Source organism: Channa argus, chromosome 11 (assembly GCF_033026475.1).
Source record: "Channa argus isolate prfri chromosome 11, Channa argus male v1.0, whole genome shotgun sequence".
In the NCBI taxonomy this organism is placed as follows: domain Eukaryota; kingdom Metazoa; phylum Chordata; class Actinopteri; order Anabantiformes; family Channidae; genus Channa; species Channa argus.
In genome coordinates, this window is record NC_090207.1 from 23,827,937 (window position 1) to 23,853,380 (window position 25,444).

General features: G+C 38.5%; 1 protein-coding gene across 1 annotated transcript in view; it reads right to left on the bottom strand.

Moving 5' to 3' along the window:
* tacr1a (tachykinin receptor 1a) overlaps positions 1-25,444 on the bottom strand; it is a 48,341-nt gene that overhangs the window by 19,598 nt on the left and 3,299 nt on the right. Inside the window, exon 2 of the mRNA XM_067522087.1 lies at positions 10,885-11,079. Within this exon, the coding sequence (XP_067378188.1) occupies positions 10,885-11,079 (195 nt within the window). The remainder of the gene's footprint in view (positions 1-10,884; positions 11,080-25,444) is intronic.

The following is a 25,444-nucleotide window of genomic DNA, read 5'->3' on the forward strand; positions in this document are numbered from 1 at the left end:
TTTGTTTTTAGCCACAAAGAATTTCATATGCAGTTCAAACATATAAAATATAGACACTTGTCTGCCTCATAGGCCCAGCTCTGCAGTTATTCACTGGAGTTAAGCCAAAGTCATACTGAAATAATTTTACCTATTATCTACTTATAATAATATAGAATATTTGGTTTGTGCTGGCAAGTGGGGATGATCACAGTTTGAGAAAATAACCTTAAAAAAACGGATTATTTTCTAAAACTGTTACCACACTTCTCTCTTCTTAAGTTGGCTTATATACAATTCAGCCTGGCATCTGTTGTTACTGTCCCATGTGTAAATTACTGGACTGATGATGGCTTGTGTTCGTTTTGGCCACTTCAAATATATGACTACACCAAAAACACTAACAGGGGGCTGGGGCACTCAAATGTTCACTGTTCCGGGGAGACTTACGAGACTTCAGCGAGTCATCCAAGATTAATCCCCATATGCAGTAGGTCATTTATCATTATCCTATCATATAAACTAAACGACTGTTAGTTAAAACAGCACACTCATGCAGGGACACACAGACCCTAAACATTCAAAGGGACTAGATGTGCAAAGACAGTGGGTTACTGTATCTTAGATTATGTAATAAAATGAAAACAGTTAGGAGTTAAACTGTGATGGTTTTGCATGAATTCACAGATATGTCAACCAAGCTGCAACAAAGAACTTTTTCACACAAAACTCAAACTCCGGTCTCCTGTGGGAAAGAAGTTTGCTTTGTTGACCCATCCGTCTATTTCAAACTCATTCTGCTGGCAAATGTTGGTCTGTCTAAACACTTAACAAAAATATGCAGCTAAATCCATGCTGACTGATGATAACAAGCAGCTGGGGGGAAAAATAATTGAATTTAAAATAAAAGTATGTTAAGTGACTCTGATATTGTGTCTGGAATCAAAACTTAAAGCTCAGTGCTGTTGAGTGAACTGCAGAACGCTTGTTACTGTGGGAGAAATGACTGAATGAGGAACTGAAATTAAATACAGCTCTTGATTTTGATTGAGCTGAATTTGCATGTTCCTGCCTGGCTAATGGAAGATTTGCTCATGTTGTTGTCTCCAAAAGCAGGAGTGGAAAGGAAATAGCAGGTTGTAAACCTACTAACATGAGAAGAAAAGACCCAACCCTAATAAGAGATCAAACTGGCTGGGCTTTGGAGAACCCGGGAATTTTCTAGGTCAAAATTAGCTGTTAACAGATAACTGCAATCTGCAATTTGAATGTACGTTTACACATACATTACAATTTTCTATTAAATTGTTGAATAGCAGACCAATGATTTGTCATATTTCCAAAACAAAATCCACATCTTGTTTAATATGTAATGTGGGCACATTGTGCTGAAGAACACAGTGAAATGCAGCAGAGCCATGCTTAATGCTATTATCGACGCTTGTGCTTTTTCCCCACACTCTCCTTTAACACGAGAGGAAAGGTAGGAAACACTTTAACACTGTTCTAGTGTTGTGTCTGTGTTTGTTTCTCAACAATTCATATTGATCAGGAAAGACAACATGCTGTGCATCACATCTGTTATTTGCTGAATACAGTTTAATTAAAGCGGGGAAGCAAAATCAACCAGATTAATTTTGTCGTGGGTTTACTCTTTGGCATTGAATTTTTTGTTACAGATGCGTAAAATTGGCTGTAACAGGTTGCTGATTCTTTTAGATGAAAAAGATGTGGAAGGAAGGAATTAAGAACAGGTATCAAAAATATTCAGTTTATCAGCATTGGCCTTTATACAGTTATACAGTGTTCTAAGTTACATGGCAGCTTGCGAAGGAGGACAAATAGAGATCTGGAAAATATATTTGAGCTTTGTAAAAGCTGCAAAAGTTGGGTAACTAGAACATGCATCAGAGAAACTTTACCTCTTGTTACTATCTAGTTACTATCATAAGCAAACCAACCTTTTGTGCCCTGAAAATGTCCGGCGTGTCAGTTAGACCAGCAAGAGTAAAGCTGTGTGTAAAAAGAAAAAGGTTGTCACAGTCTCTTTTAAAACGAAAGGTTCCCAGCCTCTATTTCACTGCTCAACAGCCAGATCTCTCCTTCCCCTAATTAAAAAACACTGCACATAATAGTAGCACTGAAAATGATAAGCTCCTGACACAAGATGCCACCTAAATGGCATATTTGCTCCTTCTGATGTGCCCAGTCCTTCTTCCTCCTCCAGATGGTGAATCATGAGGCAGAAGAGTAAATCATTTAGAGAGACGATGGATAATATATTTTTTTTTAATGATTTGCATGATTCAAGTGACTTTGTAGGTGGTGTGATGCTTGGTACCAGATCAAGCATGACAAGAATAAAACACCTTTGATAGAATTTTGGCTCCAAATAAACTGTTGAGCCATCACAGAATGAATCCAGCATCAAGTGTGTTATTGATTAGAGGCTGAAAAGATCTGCAAGGTTCAGTAACAGGTGACCTACATCTGATTACTTGAATAAACGCTCAAAAGCTAAAATTATGGAAATAGACATTAAAGAATCAAATTTGATTACAAACATCAATAATAAGGTCAATAAGATCATTTCCCAGAAAACTAAAACTAAAATATGCAGTTGATTTGATACATTTTCTAAACTAAATCAATAGCTGTTGGTACAGTACTAAAAAATACAAGACAAGGAAAGACACAAATAATCGTTTTTATGATTCTGCATATTGTTCCATGAGGAGAATATGCTGGGAGCAGAGACAATAGAAGTAAACGGGATCCATATTCAAGTAAAAGTGCGATTACTTGCCTTAAAAAATACATTTCATTCACTGCGCTTTAACATGCAGGAAATAGCACATTTTACCAGTTTTATATTTGCTGTGATGACATAAATATGCAAGTGTGGTCCAGATTTGTTTGACAGACTTTCAAAGAATAATTATTGCAGAGAAGAATTTTCTAGTATTGGGGAAAAAATACAATAGACAACTGTATTTATTGTTCACTAAAAACTCCAATAAAGTAAACATACCTCCTAATCCTAAAACTGGTAAAAACAAATAATACAAATAACTGAGGACCACCCATTGTTAATGGAAGACAATACCGAGTGAATTGATAACTGGGGTAACATCAGCAACTTGTCCAGCCATCAGCATATAAGATCATATTGTTGATGCCTGTGCATAATCAGAAGCAAATGGGCTCAAATATTTGACTTTTATGTGTACTAAGGCTTTGCTAATCTAAAATAAATGTTAAAAATCAAAAAAATTCACTTGAGCAAGTTTAGGCTGACGGTTGATGTCTCCAGTAATCAATAGTTTATTGAACCCTGATTGAAACACAGTAAGAACGAAACTAATATAAGATAATTATTAAGTCTGTAGGTGCCTTAAAACGTAGCAGAATCCAATACTACAATCAATCAGTTACATTTTTGTCTAGTCAAAGAGTTTTAGTAAATTGACTTTAAAGACGTAACTGAAAAGCACAAGCTAGTGGGTTAAGCTGTTTCAGTCAGTGAACATCCCTTAGCTATATCATTAAGAAATGGAAAGATTACGGCACAGCTGCAAGTCTACTAAAAGCAGATTCTCCCCAAAAACTGAGGACAGACAATAATAATCGGGTGAACACTTAAAGCCACCAGATTGTCTATTTTCATTTATTTCATTTTTCCCATTTTAGTAACTTATGAGTGTGACACATTAAGCCCAAGTTCAATTAGCAGAACATCTGGATTGTCACTTTCGGTTCAAGTAGAAACTAGGAACTGTCTGTTTTTTCCACATGTTGTGGAAATGTCCTGTCAGACTTGAAACATTAAACAAGCACGATGCTACTGATAAAAGTATTCTGAGAACTGCTTCATGGTTTGGCAAATATGTCCCATATTCAGAGCAAACGTCTGGATAAAAGTGTAGTTTTTGGAACAAAAGCAAATGTCGGCCAAGGTTTAAAACACCCTTTTCGCCATATTTCAAAACACGGCAGCTTTTCAGTGTGCTGTGTTGTTTTTTATACTTCTGGCATTTGCATTTTAACCCAAAGAAAAAGAAAAGAAAATCAATCATGATATATCTAAAATTGAAGGGACCTGTTCTTGAAAAGTGGCTGAAAACTAGCAAACATATTGGCTGATATTGCAGTACAATTTGGTATCAGTAATGAATTTTCTGTATCAATATTGTGGTCACAGACCAGAATCAAATGGTTATTTTCTGCAAAGAGAAAGTTTCTTAGTGTCAAATTCTGAGCAGACTGAAGGTTTCTGAGGGTGCAGGGCACAGCTGGATCAGGTGTAGACCATCACAAGATCGATACATCCAACCACAAAGCGGCAAAGTATCTCCACAACATCACACTCCCACTGTGCTTTTTAAGGACAGTTCTCACTGATCAGATCAGTTTTAGAACACTACTCTTTTATAATAATTTCATAAGAACCACTAACTGAAGTGCTGGGGAGAGCAGAGGAGGGAGAAGAAGAGCTGAGTGGAGCGTGTTGCAATTCAGTGTACGATTCGATTGCCGCTACTGCTGTTGCCTTAAAGTTTGAATAGCTTTTTATTGGCAGGTGGAGACAATTTGGTCGAATATTATATGCAGATTCCATTGCTTCCAGAAAAGCAGTGATATGTTTATTCATTTGAAGGTTGATGAAAAGAACTGTGTCATTGTTAGTGCTGCTGCCTCACAGCTAGACGGTTGTGGGTTCGCGCCCGCGGCCGGCCGTGGCTTCTCTGTGCGGAGTTTCCATGCTTCCTCCCACAGTCCAAAGACATGTACGTTAGGTTAATTGGTGACTTTAAAATTGCCTGTCGGTGTGAATGGTTGTGTCACTGTGTTGGCCCTGAGATAAATTGGTGACCTCTAAGGGGTTTGCCCTACTTCTAACCACATGGCAGGTGGGATGGGCTCCAGCGACCCTACGTGGATAAGTAGTAGCAGATAATGAATGGATTTTTGAAATCATAGCTCAATTCAAGTGCTTTACGCTGCTTCTACCGTAATTCATTCATTCACACATTGATAGGGGGGCTTCCATGCAGCTGGGCTACACCCACTGGGAACAGCTGACTTTGGTTTCTGTTCAATAAAGTTCAGTGTTTTGCTCAAGGACACTTTGACAAGTGATAGAAGAAACTGGGAATCGAACCAACAACCATCCTGCTCTACTTCCTGAAACACAGTCACCCCTACAGCGGTGATCGAAAATCTCCTTACACTAGTGTTAGGATTTTAGGAAATTCCTCCAGTAATCGGTTACTTTTCTCAACGTTGTAAACAAGCCTCATTTAAGAGTCTCTCTCCCTATAATTTGTAGTAAATGCCAGAGATTTTCCTAAACACAGGTTAGAAAATAATGAGAGCTGTGAAATAAATCATTGCCACCAATTGCTGATAGTATGATGATGGTTGTGGAGCCATTCATTGTATTTGTCACAGCTCTGCTCCTGGTTTTCTGTTACAGCCTCTTTTCCCCCAGTCATTAGACCTCCGTCTGCTCACTCTGCGTCCCTTTGTCCCATTTTCCTTCCATGTCCTCGCAGCTGTGCCAACTCACGTACCTGCTCTGCATCAGTTCAACAAGAACTCTACACTCCCCCACCACTTTACTGTGAACATCTTGCTAGTACCCAGGTGGACCTCCCTTGCCTTTATTCCACTTGGCATAGATTCAACAAGGTCCTGGAAACAACAGCACTCCGGATCCACAACAAAGTCGCTCTATCGGATCTGGTAAATGTGAGAGCCGTTTGAGTACCAGGAACTACATTTGTGACATGGCACATCGTAACCCATGATCAGTTATTACTAAGGGACCAAAGTGTTCTAAGAAAATATCCCTCATAGCATAACACCACCACCATCTCCAGGCGGACGAATAATACAAGGCAGGATGGATCCATGCTTTCATGTTGTTTACACCAAATTCTGACCCTACCATCTGAATGCTACAGCAGAAATTGAGACTCATCAGACTAATACAGATCTTTTTTGTATTAGGACCCTTGTGTACTTCATGGTTACTTTTGATCACATTGGGCCAAACTAGTTAGCCCACTTAGTTCATCCCTATTCTCATGCCCTCTGCTTGCCACTCTTAGCTTTAACTCTAGCATTTTTGGTTTTATTTCCGTCATAGGCACAGAGCTGCTTGCTGACAAAGAACAGATGACCTACACTTTGTTTTGTCCCTGAGCACACTTCATCTGCAGACCTGCAGAGAACTGCAGTTTCTGAGTTGCTCTGACCCAGGCATCAAAAGCCCTCACAATTTGCCCCTTGTCAAAGTCTGGCAAATCCTTACGCTTGCAATTGTTTTCTGCTTCCAACACATCAACTTCAGGGACAAAATGTTTACTTGCTGCCAATATTTCCCGCCCACTTCCAGGTGCCCTTTTAACAACACAATCAATCCTATTCACTTTACCTGTCAGTGGTCATGATGTTGCGGATCATGGGTGTGTATTGTTTTCATTTCTGGGGCTGCTGCCTTTTCTCTTTGTGGACAAACACACTTCTAGTGTGTATATGTTTTGGCTGTTGGCTTGTGTGAACACAAAAAGACAAATATTTAATACATTGAAATAACCCAGGAAGGCTGACATTACCCTTAGTTCCACACCAAATCAAGCATTATAAACATCTATTCCTCGATAAATGAGTGTGGATTCCCTAAAAGAATTGAATTTGAATAATTAAATTGCACATTCCCTGATTTATTGAAACATGTGGGTGTCTGTATTAGTATACGTAATTAGTGAATATGTGTGCTGGGAGCAAGGGCAGCTGTTCTTTTGACTGGGCCTGCCAGCCGAAGCAAAAGAATAGCGGAGGTAACAGAATGCCTATCACCACGCTGCCTTACTGGCACTAATCACAGGCTCATGTCATGAGAAGCCCAATTTAGTGGAGAGAGTGCACAGAGAACATGGTGTGCTCGGTCTGTGATTTCCAATGTGTGCGCTTTAGTATTGTATGCGTCTGATACCATATGGATGTGTGTGCCCATGTAGTGTGTGTGTGTGTGTGTATGTGTGTTTCTGCATGTAAGTATTCGTATGTATGTGTGTGTCTTCGGTCTAATATCGATCTGTTTTGTGAGGTGTTCTTGTGAATTTTTCATGATGAGAAGTAAATATTCTATCAAGGATGACGAGAAGAGAAAGGAAATAAGATGAGGGTTTTTGTCAAAGTAAAAGTTGAAGGCTATGATGAATAAAAGATAGGGGTATTACTCAGTCAGTTGAAGCCACATTGAACCAGCTGTCACACATACTGTACTGCCAATGACTCAACAAGGGACCTATAATGTCCTGGTATTTAAAGCTTGAGGTGCACAAGCCTCTACATGAAACCTCAGAGCCACATGAACACAAAAACCATGCATTGGCATTTACCATGTAGACATCTACTGTCCATGGCCATTCTACATGTAATGGAAGTACTTTAACTGTTAAAATCTGCAAGTGCAAATTTTCAACTTGCTTCCAGTGGCACTTTATTCTAATTCAATTAAAATCCAGTATCTCTGTACTGCCAGCTGAAAACTCCAACAGATGATATAATCTACAAAGTTTTTTTAGTTCCGATTAGGTCATAAAGGAGCTCAATCAAGACTACAACCTCCATAGCACGAACAACTAAATGACATCTGAACTCCTCCAGATGATGTGATCCAGGATATTTTCAACAATAGTCAAGAAATTCCAAATCTGCACACAAATATTCTACTACAAGTAAGAAGTACTGACATTTAAAATTTCAAAGTAAAATTACAGAAGCATAGGAGACATTAGTGGAGCTTAGCAATAGGGTGAAGCAGAGGGCAGGTACTGTAGCTGTGAGTACAATCCATAAGGAAATTACCTTAGTTACTAAACAGGTTTCAAATGTGCTTTATATTATCTGGAATCAGTTTTTTGTATTTCATTGTGAAACTGTTATCTGATACTGTGGGTTAATGATCACTTGTTGCATCTTCTCATCGTCTCACATGCCTGTCTAACAAGTGCTGCCTCCCACATAGCAATTTTTACAAGTCTTCTTGTCACCAAAAAAAACCCAGTGACAACACTCAAGCCTCAAGTGAAGTGGCACTCATCACCATGTCAGTCTTCAAAGTTTGTTAAATCAGTCTTAGAAATATGCATAAGCAGGTGTGGAGGCGAAGGCTTCTATTCTTCTTCTCACTGTTTGTCAGTGTATGTGTATATGCAAGTGTGTTATTGTGTGTGTGTGTGTGTGTATTGAGGTGAGCGTTTACGTATGTAAGTGTGCATTTACATACTGTTTTATCTTTTAATAATTCCTAATGAAACCTTGCCTACTGATTCCCAGTGACTGTGAAGACGGCAGACAGGTGATCAGTCACGATTGTGACAGGGCAGTGACCATAAGCAGAAATGCATTGTGGGACCAGACCCAAGGTTAGCCTTAATAAGATGTATTATTTAAAGCTTCAGCAGCTGAGCTGAATGATTTCTGTGTTCTCACTCAGCCCCTATGTGTCACTGATTACAGTTTCATTAAAACAGTAATAAGTGCAGCAGGCATCCTATCATGAACAATGAAATTGCTGTTGCACTGTTCATAACAAGCTATATCTCCACGGACAAATGTTACAATAGAAGGAAAGGCAACAGTTACATGGAAGCAAAGAAAAGTAAACGTGTGCTAATGAGGTAAGAGGTTGCCATCAGCAGCGCTGTGATCCGAGCCACATCTCTTGTGTGTCTCAGTTGCTGCACATGTGCGTCGTGTTTTTCTGCGATCACTGAGCTAGTATTGAGTGTGCATTCTGTAGAAGGGTACGTGTGTGTTCATCTGTGTGTGTGTGTGCGTGCCAGCCAGTTATGCCAGTGGGACAACAAAAAGACAGAATTTAGAGGTTACCAGGGTGGTGTAAAGTGTGACTGAATAACTCCCAGGCATGCTGCATTTATCCTGTTTGTCTAAAGCAGCTTCAGAAGTTGGTCTGGCACAGCAGGGCTTCAGTGTGTGAGAGGGGAAGATTAACACATGCATTTGCACGACAATACATTTTCCACACCTCTTCTTTGATCGTAAATCATGGGCTGACGGCAGATCAAATGGGTGCACATCATCAGCAACAACAGCTTTTGCTCTTTCATCTGCAAAGGCAATATATATATATATATATATATACATATATATATATATATATATGTATATATATACACACCCAGTTAAAAGGCTTCTCATTAAAGTTTAGATGTGAAGGGCTTGTGGTTCTATTTAAGAAGCCCAAGGAAAGATGATATCTGGAGGAAAGGTGACTAGTCAATCCAGGCTGTCACCGAGCTGCCGAACCAAGGTCACATGATGCCTGTAAATCCTCCATAGTGTTTGTTTTAACCTTCCTTTCCACAATTTTATATGCTGTATATAAAGGCTGTTTTACTTTAAAACTCACTCCACTTAGAAAAATATATTGTTTGTTATTACTTTACTTGGATGTTTGTGCTTCACTGTACAGAAAAATTTGAAACTCTAGAAGATTGTTTTCACATTTATCTGCTTATTCACGTTTCATGTTTATTCCACTCTGCTTGGTGCTTCAAATCTCAGTTTGAGAACTTGTACAGACACAGCAAACAAGCCAATTTTGGTCTTATATGTTTAATATGCAATTTCCACAGTGTGTGTCTCAATTGGCTCTTGAAAGGATCAGGTATATTCTTTCTTGTCACTCCATTTCAGCCAAAAACTGCAGTATATGAGCATTGGTGTGTACTGATTGCTGGTAACGGAGGCCATATAAAAGATAAATTAAAAGAAATACAGTTTGTTGCAACATGAGCAAAAATGAAAGGAAGTTGAAGCAAGAAATTACAACACGATGCAGTAAACCACGGGAAAAAACAGGCTATTGTGTGTACAGCAGCTCATGGTTTGACACTTTTAGTTTAGAAATCTGCATTTTCTCTGGCTGAACTCCGGAAATCAGTTTCTACAAACAGCGTGAATTCAGGTCTGCATTTGGCTACTTAAGAGGATGATTGAACATTTTTAGAATCAAGGCAACCTTGCTAATTCAGGTGGCTGGTTTTTAGAGGAGCTGGAATCAATAGCAGAGATAAACATCGGGCCACTCCTCCAAAACACACCGCGCGTCCTCCATCTGTTGTGGTTTGATAAACCGCTAAGTCAGGCCAGGTGGGCATATGGGTCTCTGTTCCCAAAACGCTTTTCATAAAAATCAGGTTCTGCTTTGGTGTTTCAGGGGAGATTTGTCTGAGTGCTGTCAGACACAAGGGTGTTTTTTTTTTTACAGCTTGCAGAGTAAAGGGCCACAGACATGTTAGAGAACTAATATGAGTTTGAAAAGCACATAAGAACCGTGATTTATGGGACTACACACATGAATCATAAGTAAGCATTGCTGCAAATTATACTGAAAACAACCATAGAGAATTTCTCGTAAATGTGTTGGAAAAATAAAGTGTTCTTGAACCTGCCTTTCTATGTTTCACACTTTTTAAAACCTATTCTTCTCTTGTCCTTCTACTGTCAGTACAGTTTTATGTGTTGATGTTTCTTTTTGCTCTGTAAAGCACTTGACAATCCATTTAGTTGTATTTGTGGAAATAGACTTACAAATAGAAAATAAATGGTGGGGTGTGGCCTCAGTCGAATCTAATCATCCTTTCTCTCCTCTAACTCAATTCGTTTACCTTTCAGAGGAGGGAGAACACAAATCCCCTAAGATGTGCCTTCAATTTGTTCACTACAAAGCACAGAAAGCTTCCATGTTTTTTTTTTGCCACACTCTCTGATGCACTCACTGAATACAAACAGCATCCTCACACATTTGCTGTCAATTCAAAAGCAATTAACGGTGCATGTTGACTGTTCCCATAGAGAGAGACTCACATCTTTTTGAAGTCGCACACGGTATATTCGGGCCAGTCGATGTAGCACACCACCCGGCCGGGGAACTGGTCTGTGTTGGAGTAGTAGTACTGAGGGAAGGCCAGGAGCAGAGCCAGCAGCCAGATCACACCCACCACTACTTTGGTCTCTGTAGAAGACATGCGCTGCTGCAGAGGGTGGATGATGGCCATGTACCTGCAGAGGGGTGAAGGCGAGACGAATGAGTGATGCTGAGAAACACCTGTGGAATGATGTTTGCTAAAATTGTGAATAATTCTTATGTAGTATCATAGAATGTCCTAATTAGACATAGATTTAAGGCATTTTATTTAGATTCCACCAAAACCTGATAATGGTTTTTGTTTGTTCACTAATCAACATAACATTGGACATGTTACAGCCATAATTATCATAAGTGACCATCAATCTCTCAAAGAGATCAGAAACCTTTCTCCTCATTGTGTGAAGAGCTCCTATCAAATTTGACACATCATTTACCAATATCCACACAGGTGATTCTAGACTCTGGACGGCCCAGACAATAAAGACCATTAAGGCCTCTTGTAGCTAGAAGGTGCCCATTTTCAGAGCAGTGGTGGAGCAGGCTGCCTTTATGGGACATTTAATAGTTTAGCCTAAATGTAGACTATAGACCTAAAAACCGCCTGATTATACATTTTTTTCTATTTATGGAAATAATTTGTTTTGAACCTGAATTTGACCTGAACCTATTATTTTTTTTAATCTATTGACTTCAAGTACAAATGCAGTAATTAAATTGATTAGGTTTGTGTCAAAACATTCAATTGTAACATTTACCGAGTAATTTAAAACAAAAATACGGAAAGACAGAAAAACAAAAGCTGCAGCTCGCCACAGATGTGACATGTATAAAGTGCATTGTACTTTCAACCACCAAAAATAAGAATTATCATGATATCATGAATCATCCTGATTTGACATAGGATTCATACAGCAACTCTAACTTCAGTGCTAAAAGATAGCAGGTCCGTGGTACAACCATCCCCCTGTACTTTGATCCCTGTCTCTAAATCTAAAAACAGCATCAGAACGTTACACAAGTTATACTAAAGTCAAACAGTCTTAGAAGACTATACTGTATGTTTTGTCATTGTTCCCTGACAATGAACTACTTTGTATAGCTTTGCTTAGCATAAGGAGGAGGGGGTGAGCAGGCCTCCTAGATCTGTAAGTACAAAATAAATACAAAAATAAAAAGTAAAAGCATTTCTATAACTCTTCATTTTGCAATTCAGTTTTTGTGTGGCTTAAACAAATAAAACACAGTTATCTCTATTTTTATTCTTAATTTTAAACCAAGAATGCGGTTTCCCCAGTAATGAATATGAAAATTAGGCTACCCAATAAGCTAAATAATAAACTTTAATAGGCCTGTACAGATCTGTTGAGGGGAAATGAACCGAAGCTGTTTACATGTGGTCTATCTACAAAAACATACTTGACTGTAAAAACACACCTGTTTCCATGATACAGCTTTACTGTTGAGAGCTTCTAAGTTGAGTCATATAACACAAGGACGCATAGGATATTCACTGTTCCTCTGTTTTGCCTTCTTGGCCTGGCTGGATGCCTCATTTACTGCGTGCAAAGGTCAAAGTTGAATTTGGCTGAACTGTGACCACTGTGTTAGAGTCCTTTAGCGACAAAAGGCTTTGGTGCGGCACAACCCATTGGAAACACCAGGTTTTCAGAGCACAGCAGTGGTATTGTCACGTTGGGTCTGAAAGCCCCAGTTTACAGAACAGGTCAGTCAACTAAAACCACAACAGCTGATCACAGAAACAATTTGAAAGCTGTAAAGAAAAATCCAAAAAACAACAGCCAGTGACATCACCAACAACCTCACAATCCAGCACGTGAGGAAGATTTAATACAGAGGCTGAAGGTTTATGGATGGTTAAAACCATGATTATCCCCTATTAAAGTGATGAAAAGGCCAAGGTGTGGAGGAGCATCTGCTGATGATCCAAACTACACAAGCTCGTCCGTGAGCCACAGTTGTGGTTGTATTTTGTCTCCCTTGAGCTTCATTGAGCTTCATTGCGCATCAAGATAATGATCCAAGCCACACTGTCAAGTGAACAAAGGATTTCATCAGACTGAAAAAGTGCATTGTTTTACGCTTGGACCTAAAACCAACTGAACATTTTTTTTTTTTACTTTCGATAGGACGGAAGTGTTCGCCAAATTTCAAAATGCTGATATTTAACATTTTTTTCTTATTCTGCACGGACAACATATTTTATTATCCCTAATCCAGGTTTTGTTGGAAGTGCTTCTGTTTCCTAAGCCTACGAACATGTGGGTCTCAAGATGCAAACTTCAGTTTTGTTTTAAATGGTGAGTTTTACATTTGGTCAACATCAGGAACACTGTAAAATCTAACTTCTTGTTTCAATATAAAACTACAAGTCAAGGGGCTGCTTTAAAATGTTACATCAAGTAAAACATTCATTCCTCAAACACATTTAAATATTATCTTGATGAAATACTGCTTGATTGATTTGGATTTGTTAGCTTATGGAACATGTTAGGTATTTGTTTGGAATAAAAAATGTATAAGCTTCATTTCAAGTGTTGTGTAAACCTCAGTCTTATTTGATTTATTCGTTTACATATTGAACATTCTTCTTTCACAGCATTCTAGCTTTGTAAAATTAGGTACTCAATAAATATTTTCAATCCATATAAACAATAAATGTTTTAAACTGAAAAACAGAACCATAGTTGTGTAACCAATATAATAAATGTATTAAAAACAGAAAGCACGTTTCCATCTTTCATTTGCTCTTTTAACTACATGAAAGAACAACATTTGGAGAGTTCTGTCTCTCTCCAACAATGCATGCTGGGCAGTCTACCAATATGCAAGTTTTTTTATTTTTTCATTTTTTTGAGTTTATTGAACTCTCATAAATTCAACTTATCATTCTAAGTTACAAACTCTTGTATCTATGTTGTGGTCATTTTTATTTATTTTTTTGTCCTCATCCTGTGAGTTCAAGGTCGCCACAGTTTTTATGCCAGATGCCTTTCCTGACACACCCCTCCCCAATTTCTGGACCGGCACTGCCCAGCTGGGGAGGGTAATGGGCTGTTGGGGGTTCAGTGTCTTGACAAGAGACACTTCGACATATAGCCGAGACCGGAGATCGAACGTGGACGACTGCCTTTACCAACTGAGCTACAGCCGCGTCCTATCTAAGTAATATGAGTTAAAGTAAAATGATAATGGAACTTCCTGAATGAGAATCCAGATATATTTATGCCTTGTGCTGTATGATCCCTTTCTAGGTGATGTGATTGCTAAAGAAGGCACAAATGTGTCATAAGGTTTTGAGAGTAGATACTGAAAATAGTGAGTTATTTAAATTCAAATGTTTAATTGCTTTCTGCTAATCAAGGGTTAATGAATAGTGTGTTTCATGCTGGACAGATTATAAAGCTGCTGTGTAGGCAACAGACCTACACATCACATGTGAATGTAAACAGAAAAGCTAAGAGTTACAGTAGCACTTCTGCCTCTCAGATTCTTCAGTGCTACAGCAGACGGCAAACACAACACTCGTCTGACTGTCCAAATACTATGAATCGTTCATGAACGGAATAAACCAAAATTGAAAAAGTGTAGTTTTGGCCATGTAGTAGTTGCTAATGGTTTGTGTCTAGTGTTTGATTAACTGTACAAGTAATAACACTGAACAGTGGATTTTAATGATTGGACTTACACTTATTCAGACCTGTTACCACAACTGTAAGAATAACTACCAGACCACAAAACAAACCAATAAAAAACACATTTATACTGTTAGCACACACTGCATCACACATTAAATCATTTGGATTTGTTTGTATGTGTCATAGTATGTGAGGACTAGAGGAGATAATAAAGAGCTTTAGAAATGGAGGTTTCACTGTTCAATGTGAGACCAAAATCAAGTTATTCAGGTCCATAATGCAGGCAAAGTGTAAAGAAGTCTGATAAAATTAGAATAGACTTCCTGAAGGATACAGTAACTTAGCACAACTTGCAGGTTGTGAATATTCACACACACTTGCCCACACAGCGCCATCAAAAAAACCTAAAACAAATGTTCTTTGTATTTAGTTTATGGGTCAAACCACTCAGTAAGCTTTGATTTGCCGGAAGTCACAATTTATCATATTAATCATTTTAATTATTTTTACGTTTAAAGAAGTTGTTATATTGCAAAGAGTGCACACCATGAAGTAGAACTCTAGTCAACTGATTCCCCTCAGCATTTGGGTGATTATGTCACACTGTCATAATCATGCTCCCAGTCAGAAAGATGACAGAGTGCATGGATAACTTAAAATGACCTCATAAATCATTAACACTGAGCCTCATCAGGAAATTAAAACACTTTTACTGGCAGAATCCATTTCCCCTCAGCAGAAACATGGTGCTCCGGGGTGTGTAAGCAGAAAATCATTGATACTGTGCCTCAGTTCTTTTTACTTTGCATAAATGTTTTTTTAAGTTCATCAGAGATTTGGTTGTATTGATTGGCTGTAATTTAAATCCTTTAACTACTTTTTTTTCTTCCTAACTCAATAACCTGGAAGCTATATTTATGCAGTGAAGTGTTGATTTTATTAAAAATCATTACTCAGGGACACATTTTTTTAATTTTATAATTCAAATATAAAAAAACCCTAAACTCCGATATTGTTATCCATACTATTATATGGACAGTACAACAACTTGTATATGGTCTGGAATAATAAACTGTATACGTCCTATTAATGACTATAGAGAATGAACATTAGTGGTTTTCCTTTGGTTCATTTTTAAGCTGAGCTCTCCAGTGAAATGCAGTCCTGAGCCAAAGAGGTTTAATTAAAGGCTTAATCCCACTAATAACCCATATGAATCTGCTAAATGGACGTTCTCCCTCTAATTATATCAGAGACAAGAGGAGGGCTTTGAAATCAAACGCTCCCAGCGGCCTGCTGAAAATGGGGGATCACAGCTTCGGCTTTTCTTTGGCTCTGCTTCAAATGGTGGTGGAAGCCATGTGGCTGTGTAGGTGAGTCATAGTCAGACTGTTGATGTCAAAACCAAACACACACCTGCAGAGACTGATGACAGAAGTCTGTGCACTCAATGGTCCGAATCATCATTAACCAGTCTGTCATGCAAATACTGCTCACAGTTTGAATATGTCCTGGACACCAGACCAGAGAGCAGCAGCAGTTCTGCAGTCTCTAAAATGTGCACTTAACCCGTCGGGACTGAAGACTGCTGTTTGTCACGAATGATGAAAGTTTCTTGTCAGGGTTTTACATGGAATATATCATTAGGAGAGAGACAAGTACAATGGACATTTAGAGTTTAAGGAAAGTGATTTTAAGGAAACTAAGGTTGGGATTTGCACTTTATTAAGTTCTAGGTTTAAATCAAGTAGCAATTAAATCTAAATCCTCTTAAATATCTTATCAAATGTTATTAGGTTTAGCTTAAAACATGTTATTTAGTAAACAATAAAACATTTATAAATTCAGTTTAGACCTTTAGTCAAACTGTGTTATCTCAGAGGGCAGAAACCAGGGAGATTTAGCGATTAGTGGCAAGTTACAAGCAGCTGGTAGGTAAACACTGTGTGTCCAACAAAAAACCCACTCCCCACTTATCACTAATTATCATGTTGTTTTTTTCATTTGTTTTCTGTTTTCATTGAACAACATTTGGTTATTTTATCAGGGCTTAAACAGATCATTTTTTTTTGCTGGAAACAGTCCCAGTTGCCATGCAACAGTCCTGCAGGGAGATACATTACAATGCGATGCGATACGATACAACTCCGTAGGCAGTTTTTCCTGAGATTCATTTTGCATCACGGGGTCGCTCCATTGGAAAAGATACATATATAACTAACAATCAGAAAGAAACACATCCACACTAACAATAATCACATTCTCAGGTTCAGATCTCACACAGCTCCGCCCTTATTGGCTAAGCAACAGTACAGCTTGTTGTTCAGCCTGTTCCTTTTGAATGGAGAGACTCCAACATGCAGTTATGGTAGCACATAAATACATTTTCTAACATGTTAAGCATGATAGGCATAAGAATCTAACAGGAAGATCTTCCTAAAATTATACATGACACAAAAGTGATGAAGGAAAAGTTCGGTGCTTTAAAAAGCCTACAAATGTCACTATTCTTCGCTGTGAGGAGATATGAAAAGACTCTGTGCTGTAGTGTTTATAATGGCAGCTTTACATGTAGTGGATGTAATCACACGGTTGGTTCGCTGCTCCTGTCCACTCACACGACCTTGAGTAAAAAGCCCTGAACCATTAAACCCCAAATTGCTAGTTTGCCAGCCCTGTGTGTGTGAATGAGTGAAAGGTAGACATCTCTACTATGTAGGAAACACAGTTAGATGCACTTTTAACATGCAGCCATGACTAAAAAGAACAGAAATATAAAAATGCCTAACAAATGTCATAAAATGTTGTGTGTTCATAGGCTTAAGTGATCATTTCTGGTTAAAAAGAAAATCTATAATTATGTATTGCTGTACATGATCAGAGTGGATACTGAGAAACTGAGATACTGAGTGTAGTGACCTCGTTCCTGGAGCTAACAGGGTACAGCCATTGAGTGTTGCTACGGATTTGTGAAACACTGACTGAAAACTCGGTACATCTGTACAATCCAATAAAGTCCAATACAGCAGCTCTGCCATGAATTGGACTTGGACTAAATTGTCAGAAAGTTGATCATTCTACGATGTTTTATTATTAAGGTCATAGTGGGTGGTAAAGACGCACTGGGGCATTTTATTGAGAGGTGGTTCTAATGGTTTAATGCACTACAGTATGACTCCTATAAGAAACACATAGTCAAGTTCTATTGCACACACAACTAACCAAACATTGATCTTCTTCAATTCGGTTTTAATACAATAAATTTAACAAGTGAAAATCAATCTCCTCAAATGTCTTGTCCTTTTTCTGGTCCACTCTCGTGTTGCACTCACTGAGATTCTTTGTGCAGCAGGAAGGTGCAAAGAAGTAACCCCGTTGTTGGTAAAAACTGTGTATTTGAAGGAGCGAAGGTGACTTGTAGCTAAATATTTTTAGACATGGAAATCTCTGAGTTTGTGACCAATTGGATTCTGCATGAAGAGGTGAATTTTTAGCTGCAAGCAGCTCGGTGCCGCCCAGTTGACGTATAAATGAAGCTGCTTTAGCTTCAGGCTCTGTGTGAATGTTTGGGTATCGGTGTGAGAGCAGTGGAGTAGAATGAATGTGGATTAAAAAGCATGAGAAACATCATAACGATGTGTAGCTGATGTTCTACAAGATTTAGGCAACTGGGGTTTAATAATCATACTTTATTTTTATTTATTTTTTGCTAAATTTAAGAGGAGTGGCTTACTTTACTTACTGCAAAACGGTTGATGACTTCTTTTGGGTCTACCTGATTTGTTAATATTAATGATCGAAATAAAGCTTGGCAACTTGGTTTAATTTTCCTATGTGGTCTCCCTTTGCTTTCTCGCATCCTTCTATCTTTTCCCAAAACTAATTTATGCAGGTAGCCATGTAACAGTTACAGATAAACAGACACTGGCCCTCGCATCCCAACCATTAACACAGTGTGACGTAACTTCTCCTTCTCTTGTTGCGATCCTGTTTTCCCCAATTTACTTCCTGCCTTTGGCTTTTATTTTGTTGTCCCTCTGTGCCACTTCCTGTTCATAGCCTGATTTCTTTACCTACTTCGTTTGTCCTGATTATTTTCTCCTTTTAAACCCAGCTTTCCCCTCAGTTTGTCTTTGTTGTGTGCCTCTGGACTGCAAGCTCCTGGATTGTTTCCCTAGTTTGACTCCTGTTCCCCCCCGATTCTGCTGGTTCCCTGTATTTGTACCTGTCTGTTTGGTTTGTAATTTGTTTTCTCATTTTATTACCTTGTTAGACTTTTTTTTTTATCTCCGCTTGTTAGGTTGTGTTTCAGTACTGAAGCTTTGATTTTTGCTTCTTGTTTAGTTTCCCTGTTAAGTGTTTCTTTCTTTTTTTCTTTTTCATTTTTGGTTTCCCTAATTTAATCTTGTTAGGTTTTTTCTGTTGCTTGGTTTAACCCTGTTTGCTTCTATTTTCTTATTTTAGGTTAGGTCATTTGTCTGTTAATTGCCTTTCTGTTTTTTTTTTCAGTCCTTATTAGTTTCCTTAGTTTACCCTTTATTCTTTGTCTTAAATATTTTGGCTCAATTCAATGTTCACCCAGTTTATTTTGTTGAGTAATTTCCTGTCCTACAAAGCCCCTTTTACTTGAAACCTTCTTGCTGTCTCCTTAATTGGGTCCTTAAAACCTAAATGTGCAACCCGTAACATCTCTATTCCATTGTGTTCTGCCCAATTACATGGCAACCAGAACACAAATGTAATTAATGGGAAGTTATCAGAATAGCTACAAATCTTCTGTAAGATTCCGGTTTGAATGCTATTTTAAAAAGGTTTAACTTGATTGAACAAACGAGCATTATTTTTTGACAATCGTCCACTTTGCCACCTGCAAACGGAGTATAAGATCCGTTTTTAACTCCTCCAGAATGACTCGATACATTCTCTCAACAACTTTCCTTTCATTCACCTCAAAAACAAACGAAACCTTTTGAGCTATTTCATTTTTATGGATTTGTGGGTCCAGAGTCGGTGGGTTTGTTAGTTGAGAGCGCTGCTCCCCTGTGTTCCTCTTCCTTTCGTCTCCCACCTTCTGAGACTTTGGACTTCAAATGTCTGTGCAATATCTGACCGCTCTCAGTAGGATACCTCCTCACAAGGTGGCGAGCAGAATGGGCAGCTGGCGATACACACCTCCAGTTTTCCACAAATAGCACGTAAACTGCCACGGCAATGCAGCAGCTCGATATAGGTACCACGTCGGTGCTATGTGTAAGATTAAATGATTAGCAAAATTGAAATTACCTGCCTTCTCATTTGCTGGTGTTGGTAGTTTTTTTCCTACTTTCATTCCTAATCAAGTTAAATAACCTGACTACTTAAATTTTGTTTTACACAAACAAAAGTACTCTACTAAAAGTATAAATAACAGACCAACATATGATGTATAATTTATAAAGTATTTAGAATAAATAGTGCTTTCCCCCCCCTGCCCCATTCTACATTCAAATCAATGAGCTATTTTAAAGATTCCACGTCAGTGTCGTAAAATCACTAACCGTATGTGTGTGTTCCCTAATTGTATCGTTCACACTAACCCATTTTGTAAAGCCAGAATATTTTTAATGTCACATTCAGACCAAAATGCTCCTACGCAAACAATGACCAATGAGCTGGCAACAATGGAGCCAAATAGGCTTTAATTTGACAATAAAACTGTGTTATACAGTTGTCTGAATGGAACAAAAATGTGCTTGTGAAAATTCTGGGGGGTCAGGTTCCACTGATCATTAGCAAATAATATTTACCTATTTAATCGTAATAGACTTAAATAATAGCTTGAAGTTGCTTTGGCTTTATGATCTGATGCTTTTTCAGTGTTATTTATACAATACTTATGCTGTAACATTACAGATTAAGAGTAAGAGCCTACAGCAGTATTTTTACTCCAATTTCAAAAATGAAACAGACTAGTGATCAAACCAGGAAAGCTGGAAATAAGGTCAGGATGTGCAGAATTAATTAGCCACAGAAATTCAAACAAACATGCTTATCTTGGCGCTTTATTCTATTTTCACCTGATTAAATCCAGGTAAACACGGGATAGTCATGCGTCAATCAACAGGGAAAGCTCTGCCAGAGGTCTCTGTGCACTAACTACAACTTGCTTTGCACCGGGTTATAATATTGTTTTCTGTCTGTGCGCATATCACATCGAGGTGGAGAAGTACTCAAAGCCAATTTCGTGTTCAGTAAAAATTTGGAATGCAGATTGTTATACTGTTTGACTTTGACATGACAGAATGAATTAGACACTGTGTTCAATGATTCCCATTTAAAGCCACATTTAGCATAAATTTCGCCCAGGAGTTGTAGCTTTAGCTATGTGTATGAATGCAGAGCTCGACAGAGTTTATATTTTTATACAAAGTTATCATACATGTGGAAAATAAGATTGAATATCAATAGTAACAAACCCCAACACGGCCAAATGCTCTTAAACAAACCACATCCAGCCACTGGCGTTTTTTTTTTTTTTTTTTTTTTTTTTTTTCAAGCTGTAATTGTAGTTGATTTTTCAGTGACAGGAGATGACAAGTGTTGATTGGAGTGCTGTTTATGCCTCAGAGGTGACATGGCTCTGAGGCAGCTGTTCAGAATTATATAATTGAGTGACACTGACTCTGATGGATGTAGATTTACAGACACACTGACTCTGTCTTTGGAAATGGAGTGAAATAAACAGTGGAGGTTTAGATGTGTCACTGTTCACTTAGGGCAAAAAAGAGAAACAAATCTTGCAGCAAATTGTGCTCTGTGTGCAGTGCTGGTATGATGTGACCTGACCAGCAAATACACCAGACACGTTCAGCATTAAAATGCGAAGGGCATTAGACCCAGCACCTATGCATCTTATAGACTCCACCCTCATTCCACACATGTTAAAAAAAAACCATACAGTAACCTGAACACTGCAACTGCAAGTCAAACATTGTTTATGTAGTTTCTCGCTCCTCTCCTCTCTGTCAATGCCAGGATATCATCTACTTTATATACCATAATTTATTTATTTATTAGTCACATGGTGCCTTTTAATTGTGCCTTGTTTTTACTGCTCTTCACTATGCCACTGTAACAAGTACATTTATTTCCTGTCTTAACTTCAGCTGTACTAATGTTAACAGAAGGAGTAAAACCTGGAAATTGCTGAGCATTTCTGCACAACCATTTCTTTAATGTGGCTGCAAAAACATGGTGCTACAATTTTAATCGAGTTCAGTTTCACAGCCCATGTTTTATATTTTGACATCTCAGACTATGTTTGTAATAAATATCTTCACAATATTTAGCTGGTCCAAGTATTTCTAGCCAGGATCTTTAACCCTGATGACATTATTGAGGTTTTCAGTGAGTTATAACTCAATTACTTTATTTCTGCTCTAACAACCACTTTGGGAAAACTAGCTCCAAAGGCAAAGGACACTTCATATGATGGTCTTTGGAGGTTTTATTTCTCATAAGAAGAAGACTGTGTAAAATCAGAGGAGTGCTCCTTTAATGTGCTAAAAACGTAATCAAATAGACTCAAATTAACAGAAATAAATGTGCTTGCAGTTTGGGAAAGACTAAAGCTACGAAGAAGTATTTCACTCAAAGTAGAAATTGTCCTGGTGCTGATATAGGTTTATCAACTCATCCACATTTTCCAGCCCTTTGACTGGCCCATCCTCTCCTCTCAGTGTCCGCTGGGATAGGCTCTAGCTCTCCTACAATCCCTAAAGATAAGTGAGTAGAACTAATGGATCGATGAATAGAGGCACAGCTTCTTCTTTATCACACCTATATACACCCTAGTGCTTTTTGCTAGTCGTGTCACATAATCCTTTTGCAGTGAGAACACGCATTCTTCCACATGTATCACTGAAATACCCAGAGAGAGAGAAAGGTGCCAAAGGCCAAAATAACTTCCCATGATGATCCCTCTTGGGACAACAAATGGAGAAGGGCAAGGGGGGAGTAGAAATAGGAGGATGTAAGTAAAAGAGCTGGAGATGGTGGTAGCCATAAGCTGTTATTGATTATGCTGTGCTGCCTTGACCTGGTGTGACTGCGAGAACAGCAAGGGAACTTTAGCCAACCTGGACCAGTCTCAGCCAATCAGTTTGTCATTTGTTAGTAGCTCAGAAGCCAAAGATGGATGACAAGACCTCACGAATGGTTTGTTGTCTGGTGGATGAATAATGCTCTTTGCTCTTTAAACAACTACCACTGACCAATTCGCCCATGAGCAGTGCTGCACTCACATACCACATATCATCGACCGGTGACCCTCGACACACTGTAGAAATCCCAAAACAGTATGAACTTTTTAAAGGTGCATTAGAGAGGTTTGTAAGTTATCCCCACTTAGCAGAAAAATATGATAAACCTAAACCATTTACTGATGAATTACAACTTTCTCCTTTTCATAGTTTAAATAGCTCTTTAATACATCAGTTCTCTTCATACGTGTGCTTAAACATTTGGGTCATCTGAGCTTTTACAGAAAGTATAGCAAGTCACAACTGTCAAAGTGTCCTTGAGCAAGACACTGAACTCCAGCTTGCTCGCTCCCACTGAGTGCAAGCCAGCTGGTGTGTGAGCGTGAATGAGAAGCAGTGTATAGCACTTTGGGTAACAATAAGGTGGAAAAACGCCATATAAGTGCAGAGCATTCACAGCCAAAATGTCTTTACATAGCAGGCTATAAAAATGCTCTGTAAAGCAGAGAGGAGCTGCAGAATTTGGTGATAATTGTGTTTTTTACATTCATTATTTTTCCGTGAGAGGTCCCAGAGGTCATAAATTGCAGGACACCTGATTCAGTCTGCAACTACAAACAGAAACTAAAAGGTCATTGGATATTAGTACGATGAATTGTTACAGAAACCATGTAGACATCAAAATGGGTGTAAATGTAATCAAACTCTTAAGGTTTGAAATGAGAATTTTAACAGTACACTTTGATCATCTGTTGAGTCTTTCCTGAGTGCATCATTTTCCTGCTGTCATATTCAGCAGCCCTCTCACAGCAGGCTGCCAGACTCTGTGAGCAGCTGGTTTCTGTAGCTGTAGGTACTGTGTGTCAAGGTGTTTCACTGATGCTGCCTTTTTCCTCAAAATGTGTCTTTATGAAATCCAACAAGTGTTTTCCATGTTATTACCTTCCCTTTATTGTATGTACCTGTACACAGTTTATGTTCACCAAAACACCTTAATCGTGAAGGTGCCATCAATGATGCTGACGTGAGCTTCACAGAAATACCTTCAAAGTGACAATCTGACTTTTTCTTTTTTTAATGTACTTATTTTTATTTATCACACTTGAGGTAAACTCATGATTGAACTGTAGTACATTCAGCCTTAGCTCTTGCTCCCAGTGCATTTACCCACAGATGAGTTGGATATGGTGGAGGTCTCTGTACTGTGGGGTACATGGGTTATCACAATCAACTCTTTTTTCATCAAGCAAGTTTTAGTTGTTGTAATCATTGCAGCTCTTAGACTTTATAACATTATGCTAAGTCGCCTGTTCTTCCTACAAATGTACACGGGATATGGTAATTTGTCTCTTTCCTCGTGTCCAGTCATCTTAATCAAGAGTCACTTAACACAAATGGGCCCTTGAAAATGCATAGTTATGCCTCCCCGCTACCTTATTGTGAACGTTCACGGTCTGTAATTTCAAACCAAGCTATGAACTGATGAGTTCAAGATCCACTAAGACTGAACATATAGGAAAGTGATGATCAGTGATTCACACGAAGAACAAAGAGCAGCTACTGCATTAGTGGCAGCTACAGAGACAACCGGAACTAAATGGAGGCGGAATTGACCAAATGAGACATTAATGAATCTCATTCACACCCTCAGCTCTGCACTGTGCTACATTGTCACTAATAAAAATATCCAGCAATCAATTTTCTGTAATCAATAACCTATGGAAGTGAAGCGTGTCCCCCAGGAAGAAAAACAGACAGATGATAAGAACAGAACATTCAAGAACGTAAGGCCCAAGTCAAGTGCCTGGTGCTTCTTTTTCACAGAAACCCATGTCTAGGAGCCATCTTGAAGTGAAAGTGCAACAGTAGACATATTAAAAGTGCAACACAGAGTTCCTTATCAAGTCTCCAGCAGATTTCTTAAAATGCCAGGTGTGTAAAAATGCTGGGCAGTATTTAACTAAACAATGACATTTAGCACAGCAGAGCTTTGTCCTGATGGTTCCTAGATCCAAAAAGTGCTACCAACCTACCAGGGACTTTGTTCGTGGTGTAAGACTACATAAATTAGACACTGGGTTCTCTGGTGGAATTAATTTCCCCAAAAGATGTATTGTTCTCTAAAAGTTCCTGTAGTGTAAATGTGTCTCCACAGGCCATTCACACAGAATGCAAAGTCAATTTTAGAGGCAATATGAATGCAAAGAGGGAGCAAAATGATGCAAGCACACAGGTGAGCTGAAAATGTTCTGGCTTGAGTGATAAATTCACACATATCCATATCCTCCACATTATAAAGGTACACACACGATCAGTGTTAGCAGTCAAACTCACATTCACTTCCTAATATTATGTACGACCCATTTCAACTAAAAACGCATCTAATAGAAAAAAATCGAAATGCACCCATTTCTGATTGGAAGTACGTTTAACGTACAAATGATTCAGTTTTGCAGTTAAGCACTACTTGAAGAGATTTACAACTGGGCGCAAAGGTTTCCATCCCCTTTTTTTAGAAATGGGGAAAACAGTCAAACAAAGAATTTATTCACCAACATAATGTTGAATGAAAATTCAGCTAGTATGAAAAATGTGTTTTT